The sequence below is a fragment of the Myotis daubentonii genome, chromosome 2 (assembly GCF_963259705.1).
Source record: "Myotis daubentonii chromosome 2, mMyoDau2.1, whole genome shotgun sequence".
In the NCBI taxonomy this organism is placed as follows: domain Eukaryota; kingdom Metazoa; phylum Chordata; class Mammalia; order Chiroptera; family Vespertilionidae; genus Myotis; species Myotis daubentonii.
The window spans coordinates 78,697,868-78,720,364 of NC_081841.1; the positions used below are offsets into that span (position 1 = coordinate 78,697,868).

General features: G+C 39.5%; 1 protein-coding gene across 2 annotated transcripts in view; it reads left to right on the top strand.

Moving 5' to 3' along the window:
* OTOGL (otogelin like) overlaps positions 1-22,497 on the top strand; it is a 156,158-nt gene that overhangs the window by 44,359 nt on the left and 89,302 nt on the right. For both annotated transcript variants that reach the window (XM_059683705.1, XM_059683706.1), the window contains exons 18-25: positions 2,351-2,475; positions 7,489-7,698; positions 9,936-10,101; positions 10,946-11,020; positions 13,221-13,273; positions 15,092-15,254; positions 18,105-18,212; positions 18,964-19,102. In XM_059683705.1, the coding sequence (XP_059539688.1) occupies positions 2,351-2,475; positions 7,489-7,698; positions 9,936-10,101; positions 10,946-11,020; positions 13,221-13,273; positions 15,092-15,254; positions 18,105-18,212; positions 18,964-19,102 (1,039 nt within the window). The remainder of the gene's footprint in view (positions 1-2,350; positions 2,476-7,488; positions 7,699-9,935; positions 10,102-10,945; positions 11,021-13,220; positions 13,274-15,091; positions 15,255-18,104; positions 18,213-18,963; positions 19,103-22,497) is intronic.

Sequence of the window (22,497 nt, forward strand, 5' to 3'; positions counted from 1 at the left end):
TTGTCTCTGTCACTATGAAAAGCTGTCATTTATGAGCCTGGTTTTCACTTAAAACTCTGAGGGTTTTGAGAATAAGAATCACATCCTTGATCCTTGTATTCTTAGGAACTAGCATAGACTATCATATGTAGTAGATCGTAGAACTGCACAGAGGTCAGACTTCTAATGGAGCACCAAGAAGAGAATTAGAATGGGCAAGGAGAACTGGCCTTTAAAAATTTAAATTTCAAAAGAAATTTTCTATCTTGTCTCCAGTGTGATTAAATTCATTTTAGGTTTTTTTGTTTGTTTGTTTCATTTATTTGCAGGTCAGGATATCGATACCTTTATACATATCTTCTGTTTCACAAGTGGTATTTTAGTGGCTTGGTTAAGATGTGCAGAAGAGACATTAAGCCTCTTTCTCTTCCTTGTTTATCAGAGGGGTTAGCAGTCATTGTTTAACAGATGGCAGCTCTGTCTCCCTCCTCCTCAGGCACCAGTCTCCTCCATGTATAAACACGGAGGCGTGATAACAGTGCAGGATAATATTTCAGTTAGAGATAACTTTCTAACACTGTTTGGCTTTCCAAGCATAAGCAGTCAAAATTCTGTACTTCACAAAAGCAAATGAGAATCTGCAAACACAGTGGAATGGAAAATATTAATTACTTAACAATTTATTTTGCTTGCCTTGTTATGGTAAGTTATGATAGGCCAAAGGTTCTTTTCTAAAATAAAATGCAGTAAATAAATGGGTTTACATTTACTCTCCTGATCATTTATTGTGTTTCTTGTTTTACGTGAACTAAGTGAGATAAGAGAGTCAAGCTCTGAGTCATTTCCTCCTGGGAACCCTGACTACACCCATCACTTTGACCTATTTTATTGTCTTTCGTAGGAATGAAGAGGGAAGGAAGGGAAAGAATGGGAAGAGCTAGTAGTGCAAGTCATACAATTTCTTTGAGTTTCAGTGTTCTCTTTGAACAAAATGAGATTTTGGATTAGGTGTTTGTTATAACGTCTTACAATTTCAGAATGGTTAGATTTTGGGAAATAAGAAAAGGAAGGAAAAGGGGAAAGGGTGGGGACAAGGCTGGGCATGCTGGCATGACTTGTGCAGCTCCTTCTTTTCTCTTTTTTCAGTCATTGTGGTGAGAAGCTCCATATGGTTAGTGGTGTCTGAGCTTAATAATAACCAAAGCACTTAATTTATTAGGACACTACAGAGAGCCAAGATAAAGCCCACGCTACCATTTAGCCATGTTTTAGCAATTAACGCAGTTAGGGCTTGTGCTAGTGAAGTTTTACTTAGTCAAAGCTTCCTATAGGAGACTTGGTCCAACCTAAGTAGTTTTGAGAGCAGATGGCATAGTGTCCAAGAGGGAGTGTCACTTACAAAATATTGGCTGATGAGTTAGTAAATCTTGATGGCTGCTGGAGGGGGCATTTTAGTGTTTGGCTATTGAACATTGTTGTGGTTTATAAGCCTGACTTCAGAAAAGTGGCTGTTTCTCTTCCATTTCGATTTGCTGAGGGGAATTGAAGAAATTCACAAGTTTGGATGAAGGGTGCCTTTTATACCATTTTTTTCCTCAATTTTCTTTTGGTTTGTTTATGCAACTTCATGATGGAACCTCAGTATTTCAGGCATTTCAGACCTCATAATGGAAATTGAAATATTAAACCAGAATTATAGACTATTTATTATTTTAAAAAATATATTTTATTGATTTCAGAGAGGAAGGGAGAGGAAAAGAGAAATAAAAACATCAATGATGTTCCTGCACAATTCCTACTGGGGACTGAGCATGTGCCCAGACCAGAAATCAAACCATAACCTCCTGGTTCACAGGTTGATGCTGAACCACACTGGCAGGGCTAGACTATTTATTCTTTGGGACATTTGTCTCTACGCTGAAAGGAATCATGTGAGCTACCTAGCTCTTTGTTTTTCATATACTTTAAACCACACACAGATTATTATTTTGGTTGTGTGATGCAAACTGGATTTGAATCTTGGCTACTTGGCTATGACACTTATCAGCTGAGTGAATGTTAATAGTTATCTGAGATTCTGCTTTGCTTTCTTTCTAAAGGGGGATAAAGACATTTTTACTTTATTTTATTTATTTTATTTTTTCCATGAGGCTGATTATTAAATGAAACTATGTATGTCCACAATTTGACACATTGTAAAGTCTTAATAATAGGAAATTAATACCATGTATATTTTTTTAAATAATAGAACATTTTAAGTTCTAAAATTTCTTTGTAAATTAAAAATAACATCATTTTTTCAACATTTAAAGACTATGAACAAATGAAAGGAATGGGAGAGACTAAGATGAATATTATCTTTGCTTTCTAGTTCTCCATCAGGCATGATAGAAGGCACACCACAACTTCATGCAAATGCTTGGCGAGTTTCCTCCACTTGTTTTGCACCTGTTCATGTTCCTATGGTGGACCCCTGTAACATTAATCAGCAAAACAGTAAGTCCTTCTTTCTACTTGCAAACTTAGGGGAATGAATAGTGATTTTAAATTCTGATTCTCTTCATTTGGATAATATCGATGCCATTCCTTATGTATTTTTGTTTAATACTCTTCCTTTACGTACTCCTCTTTATGCAATGTATATGATTTTTAAAAAGAGCTCCATAAAATGACTCTTTTACTTACTTCTTTGCATTCATACATTTACTTATTTTAGGCCTGTGAGCTAGCATTTTGGTGTGTTCAGATTAAATGATTAAGAAAAACTTCTGGAAAATCTCTAATGGTGCTGTTTAGTCTTGGGATGTTTGACTTTAGTTCCATAATCTGACAGCTCATGCAGGTTCTCTTGGTTATGACTATCACATTATGAGTTCCTACTCACAGAATATATTATGGTTTCATAAGGAGGAAGCCAGTGATTCAAAGAAGCTTTGTGCCACCAAGCGTGAGACAATTTGAGATGGTCATGCTCCAGGTTTGCAATTTGCAATGACAGTGCAACTCACACGCCGAGAATTTTTGGCTGTATTTTTTTAACTAAAGCCACAGCAAACCATGTGAAAGGCTATTTCACTGCTCACTAAAAAGGCACATTATTATTTTATTTTTATAAAATCACTTTGTAAAAAAAGTGTGCATGCTTAAATAAGTTTAAAATGTTTTAATTTATTTCTTTAATTTTGGCTAGTTCTTGTGTGTGTGTGTAATTTTAAAAAATTCACTATTAATATTGGTTGAGTACCTATGTAAAATCAGTATGATTTCTGGATTTTGTAGTGGTTGTTTGGTAGGATTCTGTTGATTGTCATATGGTCCTTGTTATTAACCTATAGTTTTGGTGTACTGTAAAAAACAACAATAAAATAATGCTGCTTTTAGTGCTGTCTTTTTACCTAAGCCAGTTTCTAAATTTGAAGAAGACTATTAATCTCTTTGGTAATTTTTCCTATCTATAATAATAGGATTAGACCATAGTCTTTTGGTCTCTATAGATTGAATACTTTTCATCTCACTCTCATTTACCAACACTTTCCCCCATTTTGTTCTTAACTTTCTATTAATAAATCTGCTCCTTCTCCTTCAATTAGTTTTATTCAGCTTGTTTCTAACTTTCTCAGTTCCCTCCTTGATATTGCAGCAAGTTTATATTTTTAATTATTTTGATAACATGTAAAAGTTGGAGTAGAATATAATTGATAAATTCAGTTTTCCTTTTCTTTAATTACCTCCTTTATTACATTCCATTTTGTTATATACTTTTATCACTTCTATCCCTATATCTCATGTTTTCTCTGATATATATTTTAGATATTATCCTCTTCACCTTTGCCATGAACTATTAAAAAAATTCAAGTTGGAGATAACATTGGCAAATATGTTCTCCCATGCAGTGGGCTTTCTTGTTGTTTTGTTGATGGTTTCTTTTGCTGTGCAGAAGCTTTTTATTTTGATGTAGTCCCACTTGTTTTTTTCTCCTTAGTTTCCATTGTCCTAAGAGCTGTATCAGTAAAGATATTGCTATGACATATGTCTGCTCTTTTGCTGCCTATGGATTCTTCTAAGACTTTTATGGTTTCCTGTCTTACATTTAAGTCCTTTGTCCATTTTGAGATCTGAGCATAACCAATGGACATAGACAGTAGGGGGTTGAGGGCATGTTCTGAGGGGTGGCAGCGGCCAGGAATATGTCAATGTTGGGGGGGTGGGGAGGAAGGAGACTCATATAATACCTTAAACAATAAAGAATTTAAATAAAAAAAATCAAATTGGTCAAGTCAGAAAAATTCCCAAAGAAAGGAAAGTAAATAGATAAAAGTCAATAACTGATGTGGATTCTGAAAGATTTTTTTTTTTTTAAATTAAATCTTTATTGTTCAGATTATTACATTTGTTCCTTTTTTTCCCCCCCATAACTCCCCTCCTCCCAGTTCCCGCCCCACCCTCCGCCCTCACTCCCCACCCACTGTCCTCATCCATTGGTGCACGATTTTTGTCCAGTCTCTTCCCACATCTCCCACACCCCTTTCCCCCCCAAGAATAGTCAGTCCATTCCCTTTCTATGTCCCTGATTCTATTATAATCAACAGTTCATTCTGTTCATCAGATTATTTATTCACTTGATTCTTAGATTCACTTGTTGATAGATGCATATTTGTTGTTCATAATTTGTATCTTTACCTTTTTCTTCCTCTTCCTCTTCTTAAAGGATACCTTTCAGCATTTCATATAATCCTGGTTTGGTGGTGATGAACTCCTTTAGCTTTTCCTTATCTGTGAAGCTCTTTATCTGACCTTCCATTCTGAATGATAGCTTTGCTGGATAAAGTAATCTTGGTTGTAGGTTCTTGGTATTCATCACTTTGAATATTTCTTGCCACTCCCTTCTGGCCTGCAAAGTTTCTGTTGAGAAATCAGCTGACAGTCGTATGGGTATTCCCTTGTAGGTAACTGAGTTTCTTTCTCTTGCTGTTTTTAAGATTCTCTCTTTATCTTTTGCTCTTGGCATTTTAATGATGATGTGTCTTGGTGTGGTCCTCTTTGGATTCCTTTTGTTTGGGGTTCTCCACGCTTCTTGGACCTGTAAGTCCATTTCTTTCACCAGGTGGGGGAAGTTTTCTGTCATTATTTCTTCAAATAGGTTTTCAATATCTTGGTCTCTCTCATCTTCTGGCACCCCTATAATTCTGATGTTGGTACGCTTGAAGCTGTCCCAGAGGCTCCTTACACTATCCTCGCATTTTTGGATTCTTTTTTCATTTTGCTTTTCCGGTTGGGTGTTTTTTGCTTCCTCGCATTTCAAATCATTGACTTGATTCTTGCGCTCCTCTGGTCTGCTGTCGGGCGTCTGTATAATATTCGTTATTTCAGTCCGTGTGTGCTTAATTTCTAGTTGGTTCCCCAATATAAGATCGAGGGTCTTATTAGTTTTCGTGTAGATCTCATTAAGTTTATCGGCAGCTTCTAAACAGTTCTTGAGAGACCTTAAAAGTGTGGTTCTGAACTCTATTTCTTCCATTGACAATTTTGTCCTGTTTCTTTGTCTCCGCATTTTGTTATGCTTCCTTGGTGTACCCTCTAGTGGTCTTTGTTCGCAGTCTTATAGATAAATCTTGATTGTTGTAGCTAATTCCAGGGAGGGTTTGACCTCCAGGCCAAGTGGCTATGAGAATCAACTATGTCAGCAGTGAGAGAACTTCTGTCCTCTAGGGAGGTGCTAATCTAGCCTTTGCCTGAGGCTATCCAGTAAATGCCTCTGTGCAGGGCTTGGGTAGGGCGGGTCGCACAGGATCAACAGGGTGGGCCGGAGAGAGCAGTTATGGCGGCTCTCAGTTCTGTCCCAAGGGGCTCTGCCTCTCTGAGTCCTAGCACCCACTGCAAAGCTTGGAGAGAAAGCTGCACTCGCTCTGACCGAAGCCAGACAGTCCCGCTTCTCCCGTTTGAGTCTGGGTCCCTAAAGACTCGCCCGGATCTGGTGCTCAGAGTCTGCGACTCCCTCCCGATTGAAAACAACAACCGCGCCCTCCGCCACCAGCCCGCTCCGCGCACTCCGCACCTCAGAATTTGACTTCAGCACTGCGCCTCCTCTGAGTGTCCGTATGCGTTTCTCTTTCCTCCTAGTTGTAGGACTTCCACTCAGCCAGCGTTCCTGTGGTTCTGGGTGATGTCCCTTCCGTTTTTTGGTTTCACTTTTGAAGTGGTTGTTCGAGGCAGCAAACTCCGGCGTTAACCTATGCCGCCATCTTGGTTCTCCAATAAATCAGATTTTTTTTTCACAAGGATATATTATTGAGTCACTCTTTTACTTAATGCCAGTAGGAATATTTTTAAATCTACAAATCCTTAGGGAACACAACAAAAGTCCCATTGACGTACTTCTTTGTTTTGGAAATCCTGGGACTGGGGAGTATGCATGCCAACAGCATGCCGTTAGAGTCTAAGTCATTTGTTTTCACATAGATAGTCATAACAATGCGAAAATATAACACTAGGATAATTATTGTGTGTTTTATACTCAACAAAATAAGTTTAGTATATTTAAATAGTTCAAAAACATTGTGATCTCTGGACACCTCATCTGGTCTCTTAAAGACAATGACAATTCAAAGATTGATTAATTTTAGCTGTGAGGAATCAATGCAACCTGGGTTCACTACATCAAGGAATCACATAGCTGTTTTCAGAAAGGTGGGATCTAGATTGTTTGGTCAAACTTGGTTGCACCCAAAGAGAATTATATCTGACCAGTCAGTTGTTCTCAAGGGAAAAGTCAACAAATTTTAAGAACTAATTACTACAGACTCTCCCCCCCACCCCCCCCCCCCCACCCAACTACCACCACCTGAAAGGCCTGGTAGTTCTATCTCATGGCCTTTAGCATATGTTCCAATCCCCAATTTCTATTCATTACTTATTTTTTTCTTGAATTTATAGATTCACTTATCAGACCCTGTGCACTGTGCCTTGTGCAGACATTATGTGCAATGACTTTATGTGCATCTGCCACATTACCATTCACTTCAGAGACTCTATTGGGATGAGATGATTCCTAAACGTTCCTGGATAATTGTGTATTCCAGGGAGTTGCCATAACATCCACAACATGCACCAGTTTTATTGTGTATGGATGTCTGGAGATAAGCCTCCCACTACTCACCGATTCTTTATAGTAGAATTGGGGTGATTTCCTAAGATGATTTTCAGGCCATGGGGTGATTGAGGCTATCAACCCTTCTGTTACTCAAGTTATTGAGGTAAAACAACTTTTCCTCCTAAAATATTATAGAATATAGTGCTGTCATCAATATTATCAAAAGTAAAAACAAACCAAAAATATCCCACAAAAAAACACAACAGCATAAGCTGAAAATATTGGCTCTTATTAAAAGTAATGTGCAATACAGTGTATTTCTAGGAAAGCAAGAATCTTGGCTAGTTCTGGAACTTGATACTTAAGGCTAAGGATCCCAACTGGAAAATGAGGTGCTAATGGGGTTCTTTGTCTGTTAGTTGGCTACGCAGCGCACTGTGACGTCATCCACCAAGAGCTCTTTGCCCCTTGCCACTTCTACATCAGCCCTGGGCTGTACTACCAGCTGTGCCGCCACGATGCATGCAAGTGTGGAAGCACCTGCCTATGCAATGCTCTCGCCCACTATGCCTACCTCTGTGGCCAGCGTGGTGTCACCATTGATTTCAGAACTCACGTTTCCTTCTGTGGTGAGTATGATGGCAACAGCACAGATAACGACAATCAGGTAACACCTTAGAGATTTTTACATTGATAATTACTGCTTTCATTTTTTAAGTGGAGAGTTAACATTGCTTAAGTTATTTCAAATATTACAATGTACAAACATAAAAACAAAAGAAGTACTTTGTTTCTTAAAATTGAAGATATGTTGGATAAGATCAATAACTTTTGACTATTTTTTTAATAAGCAGAGTATAACTGTGGTTTAAAAATATGTAACAGAAATAACTGGAAACACTTGAAAAAAAGGTCTTATAAAAATGTCCTATCTACATGTGGAAAAGCATTGTGTGTTATAGCGACACAGCTGATCTGTAGTCAAACAGGCAGGCTCTGCAACAGCTATGTATTATCTCAAGCTCCTGGGCCGCCAGTCCTCATGGTATGGTGTCTGCTGTTCTCATTCATGGTAGCTTGCTTCCTCTTCTGTTTGTTTTATAATTTTTTATGAGCTAATCTTTGTCAGGGCTCTGCCGCTCCCTATTAGAATCCTCTGTGACCTGGATTTCAAGAGCATCACTTACTCTACTTCTCCACCCTGCTGTGGTTTCACACAGCTTTTTTCTATCACTCCAAAGGGCTTTTTGGCCAGTTTTTTTTTTTTTAAGATAAAAACAAAACAAAAAAAACCTGATTTTGATTTTGAGAGAGAGAGGAAGGGAGATGGAGAGAGAGAGAAGCATCTATGTGAGAGTGCAACATTGACCGGCTGTCTCCTGCATGCCCCCTACTGGGGATTGAACCCGCAACCCGGGCACGTGCCCTTGGCTGGGAATCGAAGCCCATCCATGTAAGTGAGCCCAACCAACTGAGCCACACTGGGCAGGGCTTATTAGCCAGTTTTGGTTATGTTCCTAGATGGGCATTCTAAGAACAACAATGTAAATATAAAAGTAATGTAAGTTTATATAACAAACCTGTGCAGGGTGTATATCTGGGATTCTTATTTTTCAGAGGAGACTTTATTTCATCACAGACCCTCAGAATTACAGCTGCTTTCCTAGCATCTTCCTTTATTAAGATCCAATTTCAAGTTCAGAAGTTGGCAGACGACACCCTTGGTCCTCCTGTGTTTTTGTAAAGAGCTACACGGCCACAGCTGAGTAGCTGTGACGGAGACTGTGTGTCCTGCAAAGCGGAAACTATGCACTGCCTGGCCCTTCACAGAAAGTGTGCTGGCCGCTGCTGCAGTGCGTCCTTGCAAGTGGGGATGGAGTCATTTTGAGGGCCCAAGTGGAAGTCTCCCAATTCCTTGCCTCATAAAGGACTAGTCCTATTTTCTATTCCCACATGAGTTCAATCCAATAGATTGATCTTCCTCTCTTCCATTCAAGTTTTTGGATATTGTTTCCCTCTTCATTTCTGGCATAGGGGCATGTTATTCACTCCCCACCCCCATTTTTTTCTATCAAGATCACTTATATATTTTACATAATTTCAATTATGTTTTATCTAGGATGCTCTGGGTGTTTGTTTTTTAGGTTATTTTAGTTTGCCTATTCTAATCAATTCAGTTTGGTTTAGAGAGAAATTGGAAGGGTTTAGAAAAAAAAGTCTAAACATGATTAAGAAAGCAAAAGTTAAGAGCTATGAACACTGATCAATAAAGTCAAGTTTTGTTTTATTTGTAGAAGACTAAAAGTTTGCTTAATATATAAAGAAGACGATGACAACATAGCAGTCAATAGATTTGAAGTGTAAGGACAGGAAGTTTATTTAGACACATAAGATACCTCAAATAATTTTAAAAACTATGGTACAAGCTATTATAGAATGTTATGGAATGTCTCACTTACAAATATTTCAGCCCTGGCCTGGTGGCTCAGTTGATGGAGTGTTGTCCTGTACACCAAGAGGTTGTGGGTTCGCTTCTCAGTGAGGGCACTTACCGAGGTTGGATCTGATTGATGTTTCTCTCTCTCTCCATCTCTCCCTCCCTCCACTCCTCCATTCCCCTCTCTCTCAAATTAATAACATATCCTCGGGTGAAGATAGAAATTTCATTTTTCTCTTCTACTTCCATTGAGGCAAAGATTGTAAATAATAATTAATTTCTGTTATAAGATTCTGTAGTGTTCTGGATTTGTTGATGTCTGGTATTTCTTTTTCATGATTTACATCTATCATAGACCTGTAGTTCAGCACAGAACGCTTCTGTGCTCTGTGGAGATCCCTCTCCCAGCTGACGCTGCTCTGTCCTCAGGGGTGGTGTGCCAGGAAGGCATGCTGTACCATCACTGCTCCTCCTTCTGCCGCCGCTCCTGTGTCTCTCTCGCCTCCCTTGAGCAGTGCAGTGACGACTGTGCTGAAGGCTGCAACTGTCCTGAGGGCAAATACTATGAAGACACCCTTCACTTTTGTGTGCCCATGTAAGTCACAGAGATGGCTCATGGCATCCAGTTTTTCATCTCTTTTTTCTTTTACACCCGAAATGGGCCTTCATGCTTGTTTCTTTTCTTTCTTAATCTAACCACTTACCACCATTTAATGGAAAAAATAATTTTCTCCACTATTGAACAGTCAGTTTTTCCATGAAACAAGTGTGCGTATGTGCAAAGACCTGCTTGTGAGTCATTTCCTTAATATTTCCTAATGTCTTTACCTTATTTACTTATGTTTAAACCTGCACTTGTTTACAGGTAGCTGTAGAAAGAGCCAAGGAATCTGATGGCTAACCCTGGAGTATATTTCTACTTGTTTTTATCATATCAAAGTTAATGACAAGGTTTATGTGTCACTGTCAGGTGGCTAATTTCAGTAGCAGCACTGCAATGTCTGTCAGCACTCAGAAGTTTCTCCAATCTCTTCTCCTGAGATAAGGACTTTTGTCTTATACTAGGGCTAAATGGCATGCCTAAGTCTTGTACTCATAACTGCAGAAAAGAGGGGAATAGATGTATGGGTTGTGTTTCTTTGAGGTGCATTTAGGGACTTTTTTGTGACTAACAACACAGTTTGTATTATGACTAAAAAAATACAGATTTTTTATTTTATTTTAGAAAACAAAATCTGAAGCTACACAGGACTTCACATTTAAATGGGTTCTGCCATTTGTATGGCTGAATTGCATGTAGTCTCATAGAATGAAGCCATCTTTAGAGTGTGCCTTAAAATGACCAATACAGTGCATGGAGTCTACTTGAATTTTACTGTTTTCTAAAATCTATATGCATATAACCTTTTTTATTAATTTAACCTTTTTTTCTCTTATAGATTTCACTGTCGGTGTCATTATAGGGGGAGCGTTTATCAACCTGGAGAGCTTATCCCAACACCCTCCGGCTTATGGTAGATTTCAATGATGGTGATTGTACTTGATAAATAACACATGCTGATGTAATTTCTTAATCCAAACCATAAATTGAAATATGACTTCTGTAACTTAAAAATGCAGATAACCCTAACGTAACCCTTAAAACCAAATAGCTACCTATTCCATTGCAACCTGGGATGCCTGAGTCTCATGGTCATAACTGCAGAAAAAGGGTGGGTGGCATTGAAGTGTCACGCAGCAGAACGGAAGCCTTCAGATCAGTTTGGTTTTTTATATGGAAGGTAGGAGTGAGGTGGGTGTTCAAACAATGCAAGGTCTTGGGGGAGGGGTTCATTTTGTGTTTTATCCAATGGCTTAAAAAAGGCAATTTTAACATGGATTGAACCAGGCCAGATGCTGGAGTCAGTGTACCGCCTCCTTAGGAACATTGATCTTAGGGTGAGATAATACTCATTGCCAGGATAACCCTCACTCGGGCTGGAACCTGGCTGTTACAAATGCAGACACATCCATGCAGCAGTTTAAATTGATCTACATCCAACTCTTGACCTTCCTTTTTCATTCCATCTTAGGTGCCAACAGATGATAACAGACCGTAGGCAATAGTAAAAAGAATGATATCTCATCATGACTAGGTACCTTCTTAAGTCCTGGCAGCATTCTAAGTGTTCTGTATCTATATTAAAACACTCATCACTGTGACCCTAAAAGATAAGTACTGCTGCTGTGTCCCCAGTTTACAGGTGATAAAAGGAGGCACAGGCAGGTAAGCAACTTGGGAACGAAGCCAAGATTCAAGCCCAGGCAATGTGGCTCTGTGGTGATTTTTTTCTGTTGCCTGCTTTGCTCAGCAGCTTATTTCACATTCATGGCAGTATCCTGTTTATGCTCAATTAACCTTTAGTGTTATCTCCATCTTTCTTCCTTCCACCCCTCAATCAAGATACAAAGGCAACCAGTTCTTAAATCTCTCTCTAGTAGGTTGTACTAGTAGCCACAGTTTCCCAGGCCAGAAATCTGGGAGTCATGTTTTGACTCCTACCTCCTGCTCAATATCCCTAGCCAGTAAACCCCTAATGACTGTGGAGTTTAGTTTCTGCAAATAGGAGAAATCCCCCTCTTTTCCATTGTCACTGCCTTAACAACGTCTCTTCCTGGTCTTCTTGCCTCTAGTCTTGTCCCCTTCATTTTGCCAAGGTAGAATATCTCTTAAATTTAACGTAATTGAATTTACTTTAGGAAATTGGCAAAAAATGAAGGAATCATTTGTTCTCAATGAGAAAAGAACATCCCATTGTAGTGCAGTGACTTCATTTGCCATTCCTCTCAAAAACGTCCCAGAGTGAGTGTGATATGGAAAAGCTGGCTCTGTGACCTGAGATCTGTCTGTCTCAGTTCCTCTCTGCCATTCACAATGTGCATGAATCACACCTCTGAGTGTCTTCCTAGTGATAGATGACATATAAGCATATTTTTCATGTGGCATGGCCCCTATATATTAGTTAGCTTCTTCTTGTGGGCTCAAACATAGAACACATGATCTGTCCAAAGCTGGAGGAAATACTGTTGATGTCTGAGTTACTGAGAACTGATGTGTTGTTCCCTATCATGATTGCTTTTTAAAGGAGCTTCAGAATTAATTTGGCCTGTATTGGGTTTTCGTCTTATGCCCTGACTTTAGAACTTAAGTTGCAAGGAAGCTGTAACTTCATTCTGTGGTCAGTGCTACTGCCAGAATGATTTTCCTAGAATTCAGACCAACAATATCACTTTTCTGCTTTAGGTCAATGTTCTACCTCAGGGACAAAGTCTGAGTGTCTGAATAATAGCTGGCCTTTGCCTCTTTGTCATCTGCATCTCCTGCCACTTCCTGCACGGCACTTCATTGCACAGAACACTGTTCTACCCCTGTGAGGCTTTCTACCACATTCCAACTGAGTATTATGGCCTTCCTACTTGATTAAAGATTATGAATTTTGGTCTTTGTATCTTCCATGCCTATCACAGTGACTTATATCTGTGTTTATCGATAAACATGTTAATTGAAATCATTCTCTTCAAATTGGCCAATAACTTATTTGTAGATAAATTTCAATGGGAAAGAATAACATTTGTATATATATATTCAATCAATTCTTACCCATTATGTTGTTTGTGAAGTACAGAAAACAAACAAACAGATTTGGATTTGTAACATTTTTTTACTTTTACTAGCCAATGTTCAAATGGGACTGTGAAATGTGATGAGCCAGCACCGCCCTCTACTGGTAAGATCTAGATAATGTATTTTCCCTGAGGAGAATGGGGCTCTAGTACTGCCCCAACTTCTCTGGCAGAAGTCTTTGACCCATCACACCCCTCGTTGGCATGAATATAGCCTTGGGGATGTTTCTCAACATGGTGCTCCAGCTTCCTAACTTTTCACACTAGAAATTATAATATGTGTAGGACAGTCTGGGTTGAACATATAAGGTTTAGGGGCAGAGGTCATCAACCCAGGGATTCTGTCTGCCCCAGAACTAACCCAGGGGCCCCAAAGGATTTAGGGATATGTGTCTTGGCACCTGTTGTAACCTACTAGTGCAACAGAAGCTGTGAAATGACTGTAGACCAGCATTTCTCATACTAATGTGCACACAATTACCCCGATCTTGTTAAAGTGCCGATTCTGATTCAGCAGGTCAGCGGTGATGCCTGAGATTCTACCTTTCTGGGAAAGGTCAAGGTCATGCCACAGGCTCCTGGGCTACATTATAATTAGCAAGTCTATAGGACTAGTAGCTATCACTTTAAAAATGGCATGCGAAATGATATCTACTGCTATGTCTCATTAGAATGCCACTTTACAATTGTATATAATTCCTGAAGATCCTATAGGTTTGGGCCGTGGTCGGCAAACCGTGGCTCTCGAGCCACATGTGGCTCTTTGGCCCCTTGAGTGTGACTCTTCCACAAATTACCACGTGCGGGCGTGAACGTACAGTGCGATTGACACTTCGTGGCCCATGCGCAGAAGTCGGTATTTTATGGAAGAGTCGGTATTTTGTGGAAGAGCCACACTCAAGGGGCCAAAGAGCCTCATGTGGCTCACGAGCCGTGGTTTGCCAAGCTGTGGTTTGCTGACCACTGGGTCAGGGGATGCTATATTATTTATTTTTACCTTACAAAAGGCATCAAAGTTTTAATCACTTGGAGAAATTCTAGGCAAATAATAAACAACACTACTTTCACTGATTTTAGTGGACAGGAAGAGTGTAGGCTGTGAGCTATTGCTTTGTTATTTATTTCCATGGTCATGTATATATTACTATAAATTAGCTTTGAATTGTATGTCTTGGATTTACTTTATAAGGATCCAGGCTACATAGGGCTTCTTCTAGGCTTTGTTCATGGACCACACACATGTTCTGTAGCTTCTGGGCCACCCCTGCCTTGCCCCCTTTGCTTCAGGGGGACTCAGAGTTAAAGAAGGGGACATCCAGGCCAGATTTCTTACAGAGGAATCCACAAGATGTGATCCTTTTGGCCCCCAATAAGGGACCTTATTTAATCCCTCTGACCCCAAATGCTTTTTGGAGGATTTTGTAGTTCCTGGCCTGCCCATAATTGTGTCCACTTCTGTACTTCCACTATATAGTGCAGACATATCAGTAAGGACTCAGAGATGAAGCAAGACCTAAAAGCATCATGTGTTTGTTGCTAACACAGAGATTTGTAAAGTTTAACTATAAGAATTGCTATTCCTCAAAAGTTGAGGACATATGTTTGGGTTAATCCAAATACCCTGCTTCTTGACCTCATAATATTATATACTAGTTGTTTAGTTATCGCGTTATGGAAGGAAGCTATGGTTTTCAAACTCAAAAAAAATGTTTTGGAAATTTAGATGTGTATAAAGGGAATCTGGCTAGAGAATGTTTGTAAACTCACCAGCCAAACTTCACAGAGTAAGAGAATGATGCAGTAGTAACTGGTAAAATATTCTATGGTCACTTGTGTTTTGATACAATGTACTTCAATACGATTATCTGCCTACGGGAGGAATACAAACTTAAGGGTGTTTTGTCTGTGCCTTGTCCCTGAAGTTCATGCCTGCCCCGAGGGAAAAGTGTATTTCAACTGCAGGTTTCCTGATCCCGAATTGCCAGCCGGTGGTGTAAATTGTGAGATTACATGTGCAAACCTGGCCATGAACTTCACTTGCGCCCCATCCTCACCCTGCATAAGTGGCTGTGTTTGTGCTCCAGGGTAAGCCTCTTTTTCTTGACAATTCAGAACATTCAAGATTTAACTTTAAAAAACCGCAAGAGCACTTAAAACCATAATTTACAAAAATAGCTGAAATTTTTGTTCTGGTTCACTGGTGGTTAACTAGTTGGTCTATTGTAATCGTTATTTTACATTTATGTAACATATCACATATGTTATCTGTGAGATAATACGTATTACACACTAAAAAAACATATCTTATATAATAAAAGCGTAATATGCAAACCTACTGAATGGCCGAACAGTAGAATGACCATCCAGGGCCACGCTGTGACACTCGCTGGCACCAGGCCAGCCAAGGTGGGTGCCACGTGATTGGTCCGGGGCCCAGCCATTACCCCATGATCGGCCTGCAGAGGGAGGCCCACACCACCAGCCAGTGGGGCGATCAATCGGGGGGCGGGGGGTCTCCACGATTGCCCCAAAGAGGGAGGCCCAGGCCACCGACCAGCAGGCCGCAGCGGGTGGGCAGGGCCTCCCTCTGTGAGGGAAGCCTGGGTCCTGGGTGCGGGAAGGAAGCTAGTGGCAGCAGCCGGGGGAAGGAAGGCCTACTCTTGCACGAATTTCATGGGGTCTCTAGTGATTAAATAATGTCACACATGTTAGGTGTACAATATTGTTAAAGTAATAGAGTATATGTACAATATTATTCAAGTGCTGAAGTATTAACATAGCATTAATTAATTTACATAGTATTAAAATAATACAAGGTTATTAAAGTAATACAGTGAATTGATGAGAGAACTAATTTTAGGATGGACTTAACATTTATTCCCTGATTCAACTGCAATTTTGGGAAAGTGATAGTGAACCAGTCTTCATTGACTACATTTTAGTGCATATCTTTTGTATATTCTTTGGTGCTGTTACTGTTGATATTAAGTTATAATGGTGATGCCAGCTGCTTTATCTAATGGATGTTACAGAAAAATGGTGTGTTGAGTCTGTATAGGACAGTAGGTAACAGTGGGAACTCTGGCTCAGATACACCACAGTACAAATCCCAGCTCTGCTGATGTGGGCCCAGTGGTTTTCTGCAAGTTTTCTGAAAGTCTCAATTAGGCATTGTGACGTGTGCCTTTGTGTGCCTGTGTGTGCCTGCTTGCGTGTGTGTGTGTGTGTGTGTGTGTGTGTGTGTGTGTGTACACCCAATAAATACAGTTCACTATTTTATAGCAGCATAATCTACTAATCTACTCTTATCTTTGTAAATTTCCTTCAGTAGCACAAATGCATAGCACTTGTGAATCAGGGGCTATTCGCTTTCTGGCAGGCGCATTTACAATATGGCCTCACTGGCCTTTCTCTTCTCCTAATGAATAGAGGCAGTGCTCAGACGGAGGGCCACCTAAGGCAAATAGGTCACTCATTCTTCCTTGATGAGCATATTCACACAAAGGATCCTTGGGCTCAGTTCTTACAAACCGTGAGCAAAGAAGAGAGAGGTTCTGTGGTCTGCTTCCCAGGAGAGTCGCATTTGTCTAAATGGTCCCTATCTAGACTAGGTTGAAGAGCCCCGTAATTTGGGACTGTACCAAGCTCTTTAGAAGAAGGCCACACGTGGAGACTGAAATAAAGGCAGGTAGAAACCAGGCCATGGAGCAGCTGAATAAGGAAGACATTTTAGTAAAAAGAGCAAGGAAAATAAAACCTTTATTATGATAAAATAATTGAGGCCTACATCACTGCTTACTTATTTAATTTGATTATGACTATTACAGATGCATGGCTGATTAGATAAAGGTACATCCTAATTTTGTTTCATATGCTTGTGGTTGATGCTATTATTTAAAAAGTATCTATTTGCTGTCACTTTTGACTCTCAGTTCAACAATGATTCATATACTTACTGGTCAAATCTCATTACAAAAACTTAAAGAAATTATTGAATAAATGTAGTTGGTATTGACTAAAAGGCCTCTGACTGATTTGGAAATAACTTTGCTATTCAGGACTTTCTATTACACAATTGTTTATGGTAATATGATTTGGTAATAATCATCTTCAATGTGACCCTGGTTGCCTTATTTTAGGACAATAAGTCTATAACTTGTTTTCATGAGGCTCCTGAGAGTGCCAGCGATTCATTGACTATAAAAGGACTTAGTTTAGAAATCATTGTGGATTAAAGAAATGCAAAGTAATATAGTGAAAAGAATCATATAGAATTGGGTTCAAATGCTGGTCCTCCTTGTTATTAACTGAAGTATGTCAGAACAAGTTACTTAACCACTTACAGCCTCAACTTCCTCTTTTAAAAATGGGCATAATAATATCTACTTCATGGATGCACCACCGCAGTTTTGATTAGTTATAATAACCTCATCAGTCATCAGCATAATCACTTGAAGTCACTCACAAAAGAAGCTCTTGATTCCTTCCTCTGTTTCATAACAAAAAATGTTACATATCTTATAATTCACTATGTCATCAAAATTGTTATACCTACAGACTCTTTCTCTTAAGCAGTAAATATTGAAGAAAGGGGCCCTCACTACCTCTTTAAAATTTTTTTCAGAATAACTCACTTTACCTAAGGATTTTGGCTTTTGTCTCCCGTTTATTATAGTAAATGATAACAAAAGGTCAAAATTACTGCATCCAATCATTTGCCTGGATTTACTTCCTACTGTGATATGCAGGGTACTGTATGGAAAGAAGAGGAGGAAGATAAGGACTGGGTTCAGCCCTTCAATAATAGGCCAGCTAGAACATGCCTATGACAGATGTAATGCATAGAAATGGTTTTGAATATGATGAGATTACTAATTTCTTTGAAAACTGAAATTAGTAGCTTATACTACATAGCGTTTACTCTTCTTTTGGAAGAATGGCGGAGCACCGAGGAAAGTGTTATGTTCCTGAAAGCTGTCCGTGCATCTGGAAAGACTGGGAGTACCTCTCAGGAGAAGTGATTGCTACACCATGTTATACCTGGTAATCAGGTTCATTTATTTGACAAAAAACATCCTAAGCAATTGTATTAGTTTCGACCATCTTATATTTACTTAAGGTGACTGACTTCAACAAAAACAAATCAAGCCTGAGTAAATAAGATTTTAAAGTCATTCATGCATGGATAGAGAGCTACTATCTCTAGGGAATCATACCATTATTTTTATGCATATTTGTTTCACACATTAGAAAAGTGTAAAATATGACAATTTGAAAATATAATAAGAAAAAATATCTCAAGTTTATAAGAAAGTGATAAGAATTTCAAAAAGAAGTTCACATTTAATGGAAGGTTTTATTTTTGGAAACAAGCCTAAAGAAAACTATAAAATAAAATTGAAATAAAATTTTCCTAAAATGCAGATAAAGATTCTAAGCCCATGAACAAAATCACACCTAATGTATTTAAATAGACTCAAGTATCGAAGATGGCATTGTGGTCTTTTGACTACTAGCATGCCTATGTTCAATTTTTCATTCCACCATCTGTTTTCAGTGTAACCCAGGCACAATTTCTGGGATTGCTTGTGGTGTCTGATATTTTATTTAAACAAAGTGGTAAATATATGCCTAATTAGTCAGAGTAATGTTATCAGAACAAATTGGCAATATTTATAAGGGCTATTGGCTCAGTGATTGCTCTTCAATGCAAACCTTCCGATGTTTATGCCACTTGAAAAAATTAATTAGAGCCATGTTTCTTACAATGGGTACTTCTGTTATTTTCTAATAGTGTTTGTCGACGAGGAATGTTCAATTGCACATACTATCCATGTCCAGCAGTGTGCACAATATATGGGGATCGGCATTATCATTCTTTTGATGGACTGGAATATGACTATATTGGTGATTGCCAGGTATTTTTGATAAAGGTATGTCACAATTACTTATACTTTTATTTGCAACTAGGGGCCCGGTGCACGAAATTCGTGCACTGGGTGTGTGTGTGTGAGGGGGGAGTGTCCCTCAGCCCAGCCTGCCCCCTCTCACATACTGGGAGCCCTCAGGCGTTGACCCCCATCACCCTCCAATCGCAGGATCGGCCCCTTGCCCAGGCCTGACGCCTCTGACAGAGGTATCAGGCTTGGACAGGGGACTCCCATCTCCCCCCCATCACTGGCTCTGGCCCCTGCCCAGGCCTGAGGCCTCTGGCCCAGGAATCATGCCTGGGCAGGGGACCCCCATCTCCCTCTGATCGCTTGCTCCACCCCCCGCCCAAGCCTGACCCCTCTGACCCAGGCTTCAGGCCTGGGCAAGGGGACCATCATATCCCCCCAATCCCCGGCTCAGCCCCCCGCCCAGGCCTGATGCCTCGGCCAGAGGAGTTGACCCTCATCACCCTCCGATCACCAATCACCAGATCGGCCCTTTGACCAGGCCTGAGGCCTCTGGCAGAGGTGTCAGGCCTGGCCAGGGGACCCCCAGCTCCCGGCGGTTGCAGGCTCCGCCCCTGCCCAGGCCTAACGCCTCTGGCCTAGTCGTCCGGCCCGGGCAGCGGGGACCCGCAGCTGCAGCGGCCCCGCGATCGTGGGCTCCGCTTTAGGCCCAGGCAAGGCACCCCTAGCTCCCGGGACTGCCAGCTTCGACCGTGCCCAGCTCCCATCACTGGCTCCACCCCTTCTTCCTGCTATCACTGGCCAGGGCGGCAAAGGCGCCTGATTCTCCGATCATGGCTGGGGGGCAGGGCAAAGGCAGCCCCAGGGCCGCCTTTGCCCTGCCCCCCAGCTCTTAGCTTCCCCCTGGGTTTCTGATCACTGTCAGTGGCAGGGGGCTTCTTCCTGCTTTCCCTTTCGCCTCCCTGCATTGTGCCTACATATGCAAATTAGCCGCCATCTTGTTGGCAGTTAACTGCCAATCTTAGTTGGCAGTTAATTTGCATATAGCCCTGATTAGCCAATGAAAAGGGTAGCTCATATGCCAATTACCATTTTTCTCTTTTATTAGATAGGATTATGTAAAGACAATGTAAAAAAACAACTATGCTGGGCCATGGCATATCAAATCCATACATCATTTATATAATTTATAAAATTAAGCAATTTTAATCTAATTTCCTTGGCTCATTCTAAAGTTTTATTATTTATAAGTGATGAGCCAATTCTGAAACTTTCTGTGCCTCTGTTTTCTTATTTGTAAGATGAGGATAATAATTGCATCTATTTCCAGGGGTAGTTTTTAGGATTAACTGAACTATGCAACACTTTCAGATAGTGCTTGATATATAGTTACTACACAATAAATATCAACTAATTTATTTTTACTGACTTAATTGGGTGAATACAAATATAAGACATTAAATCATGTATTGGACTATGATTTGTTTATGGTTGCAGCAATCAAAAGACATTATTCTCAATTCTAGACATGCTATTTTGATAAGTTTTGGTAATCCCTAGGCTTTGTAGATCTGAAATAATCCTTCAAATTTCTCATATCTTTAATGCATTTGGATTTTCTGTATACCTAAATTTTATTTAGATATCACTGACCAAAGAATTAAACTTCTAAATCCAAAAACTAAGCTTGAGAAAAAAATTGCACAAAAATAAACAAAATAATAGATTTCCTCCAGCAGAGTTACCTGTGATTATTTTAAATGCATGTTTTTTCCCCCTGACTTTCCTGTTATTAGAGGTTTGTGTGTGATACTGTTCTTTAAGCATATGTTGAAAATGTAGACATTCCCATTTTGTATTAATTCAATTAAATAAGGAAACAAACTAAAATCTATAGCCTTCCAAACTTGAACAAAGCTTCTGCTTACGTTTTAAGCTACTGAATTTCCCTTTTGGTAAAATTCTTGGTCTTCTTTGTGGACAATTTTATGTTTCTTAAAGAGTTAATCCGTGGGAATGGATTTGGCAGTCAGATAATTATAGATGATGATTGCCTAAAGGAATTTTGTGTTGTTTTGATTGTTTTTGGAGCAGAAGGAAGACACCATGATGCATATATATCAATAAGTGTTTGTCCTCTTAGTGAACAATTCTACATTTGAATTTTTTCATCTCCTGCAATTTAGGTTGTAAGAGGAGAAGCTTGGAGATATAGATAACAATTTAGAAATTTGAATACATAAACTGATACCACTTTCTCAAAGTCAGTCAGACTCATTTTGTAGCAAACCCTCATTTCCCTGGATATTTAGGTGCCTCTGACATTCCTTTGAGTGTCTTCCTCCTTTGGCCTTCTGGATATTATGCAGTTTGAACCCTTTAATGTCTCTTCTGGTTTCTTCTTTGTGTCTTTGTTGCCTTTTCTTCTTGCATAAGCCCTGACCCTAGGTGACTGACTTGGATCCTTCAGGGCAAGAACCAAGTCTTAGTCGTCGATTCACCAGCACAGACCGCCATGTTGGGAACATAGTTGTTCAATGAATCTTGACTAAACTGGATGCTGGATGTCTTTTTTTTTTTTTTTTTTTTTTTTTTGGCAATCTGTCCCTTTCTCCTAATGCTTGGTGTGTTCACCCACAATCTTAACCACCCCTATAGGTTGAAGTGTTCCAAATCAACATGTACAACTCTAACCCTCAACTTATAGGCTGGATTTCTGAGTCAATTTCATCCCCACAATAACATTTTTTTTTTCATTCTGGAGATTGACCCCCCACACCTAGGTATGTACCCTGACCAGGAATCAAATCCCTGACCTTCCGGTGCACGGGATGACACTCCAACCAACTGAAACACATTGGCCAGGGCTATAATACACTTCTTTTGGGTTCTTCATAGGAGCGAACACAATTATGATGGCATTGTAAAAGCTAAATAATTATCTGCTCAATTTTTTAAGTCTCTACTAGAGGGAGAAACCACAAGCTTACACTTAATTAGTAATCTAATATTAACTATAAATAGATATACATGCCTTCAACATGAAGTATGTAGAGCAGTGCTTTTAAACTTTAGTATTCATGCACATCATCTGAAGATTTTGTAAAATACAGATCCTGAGTCCATGGGTTTGGAGCAGGATCTTGGATTTTGCAATTTTTAGCAAGCTACCACAATGTCCCATGTCCAAGGTCTACTCTTTGAGTAGCAAGGATGTAGAACACTTTCTTCGTGAAGAAACAGATTTTAATTACTTTTGAAATTTTCTTCTTATTCTGAATAGTAAAATTTAAGTCACATCTAGGAAAAAGGAAGTATTATTAACAATATCATGTGAAACAACATGTTTCCATTGGACATTTCATTAATGGTAATTACAGTTGCTTTTTAAAAAATATCATTTTAAGTAGTAAAACAAAAATTTTGCCAAA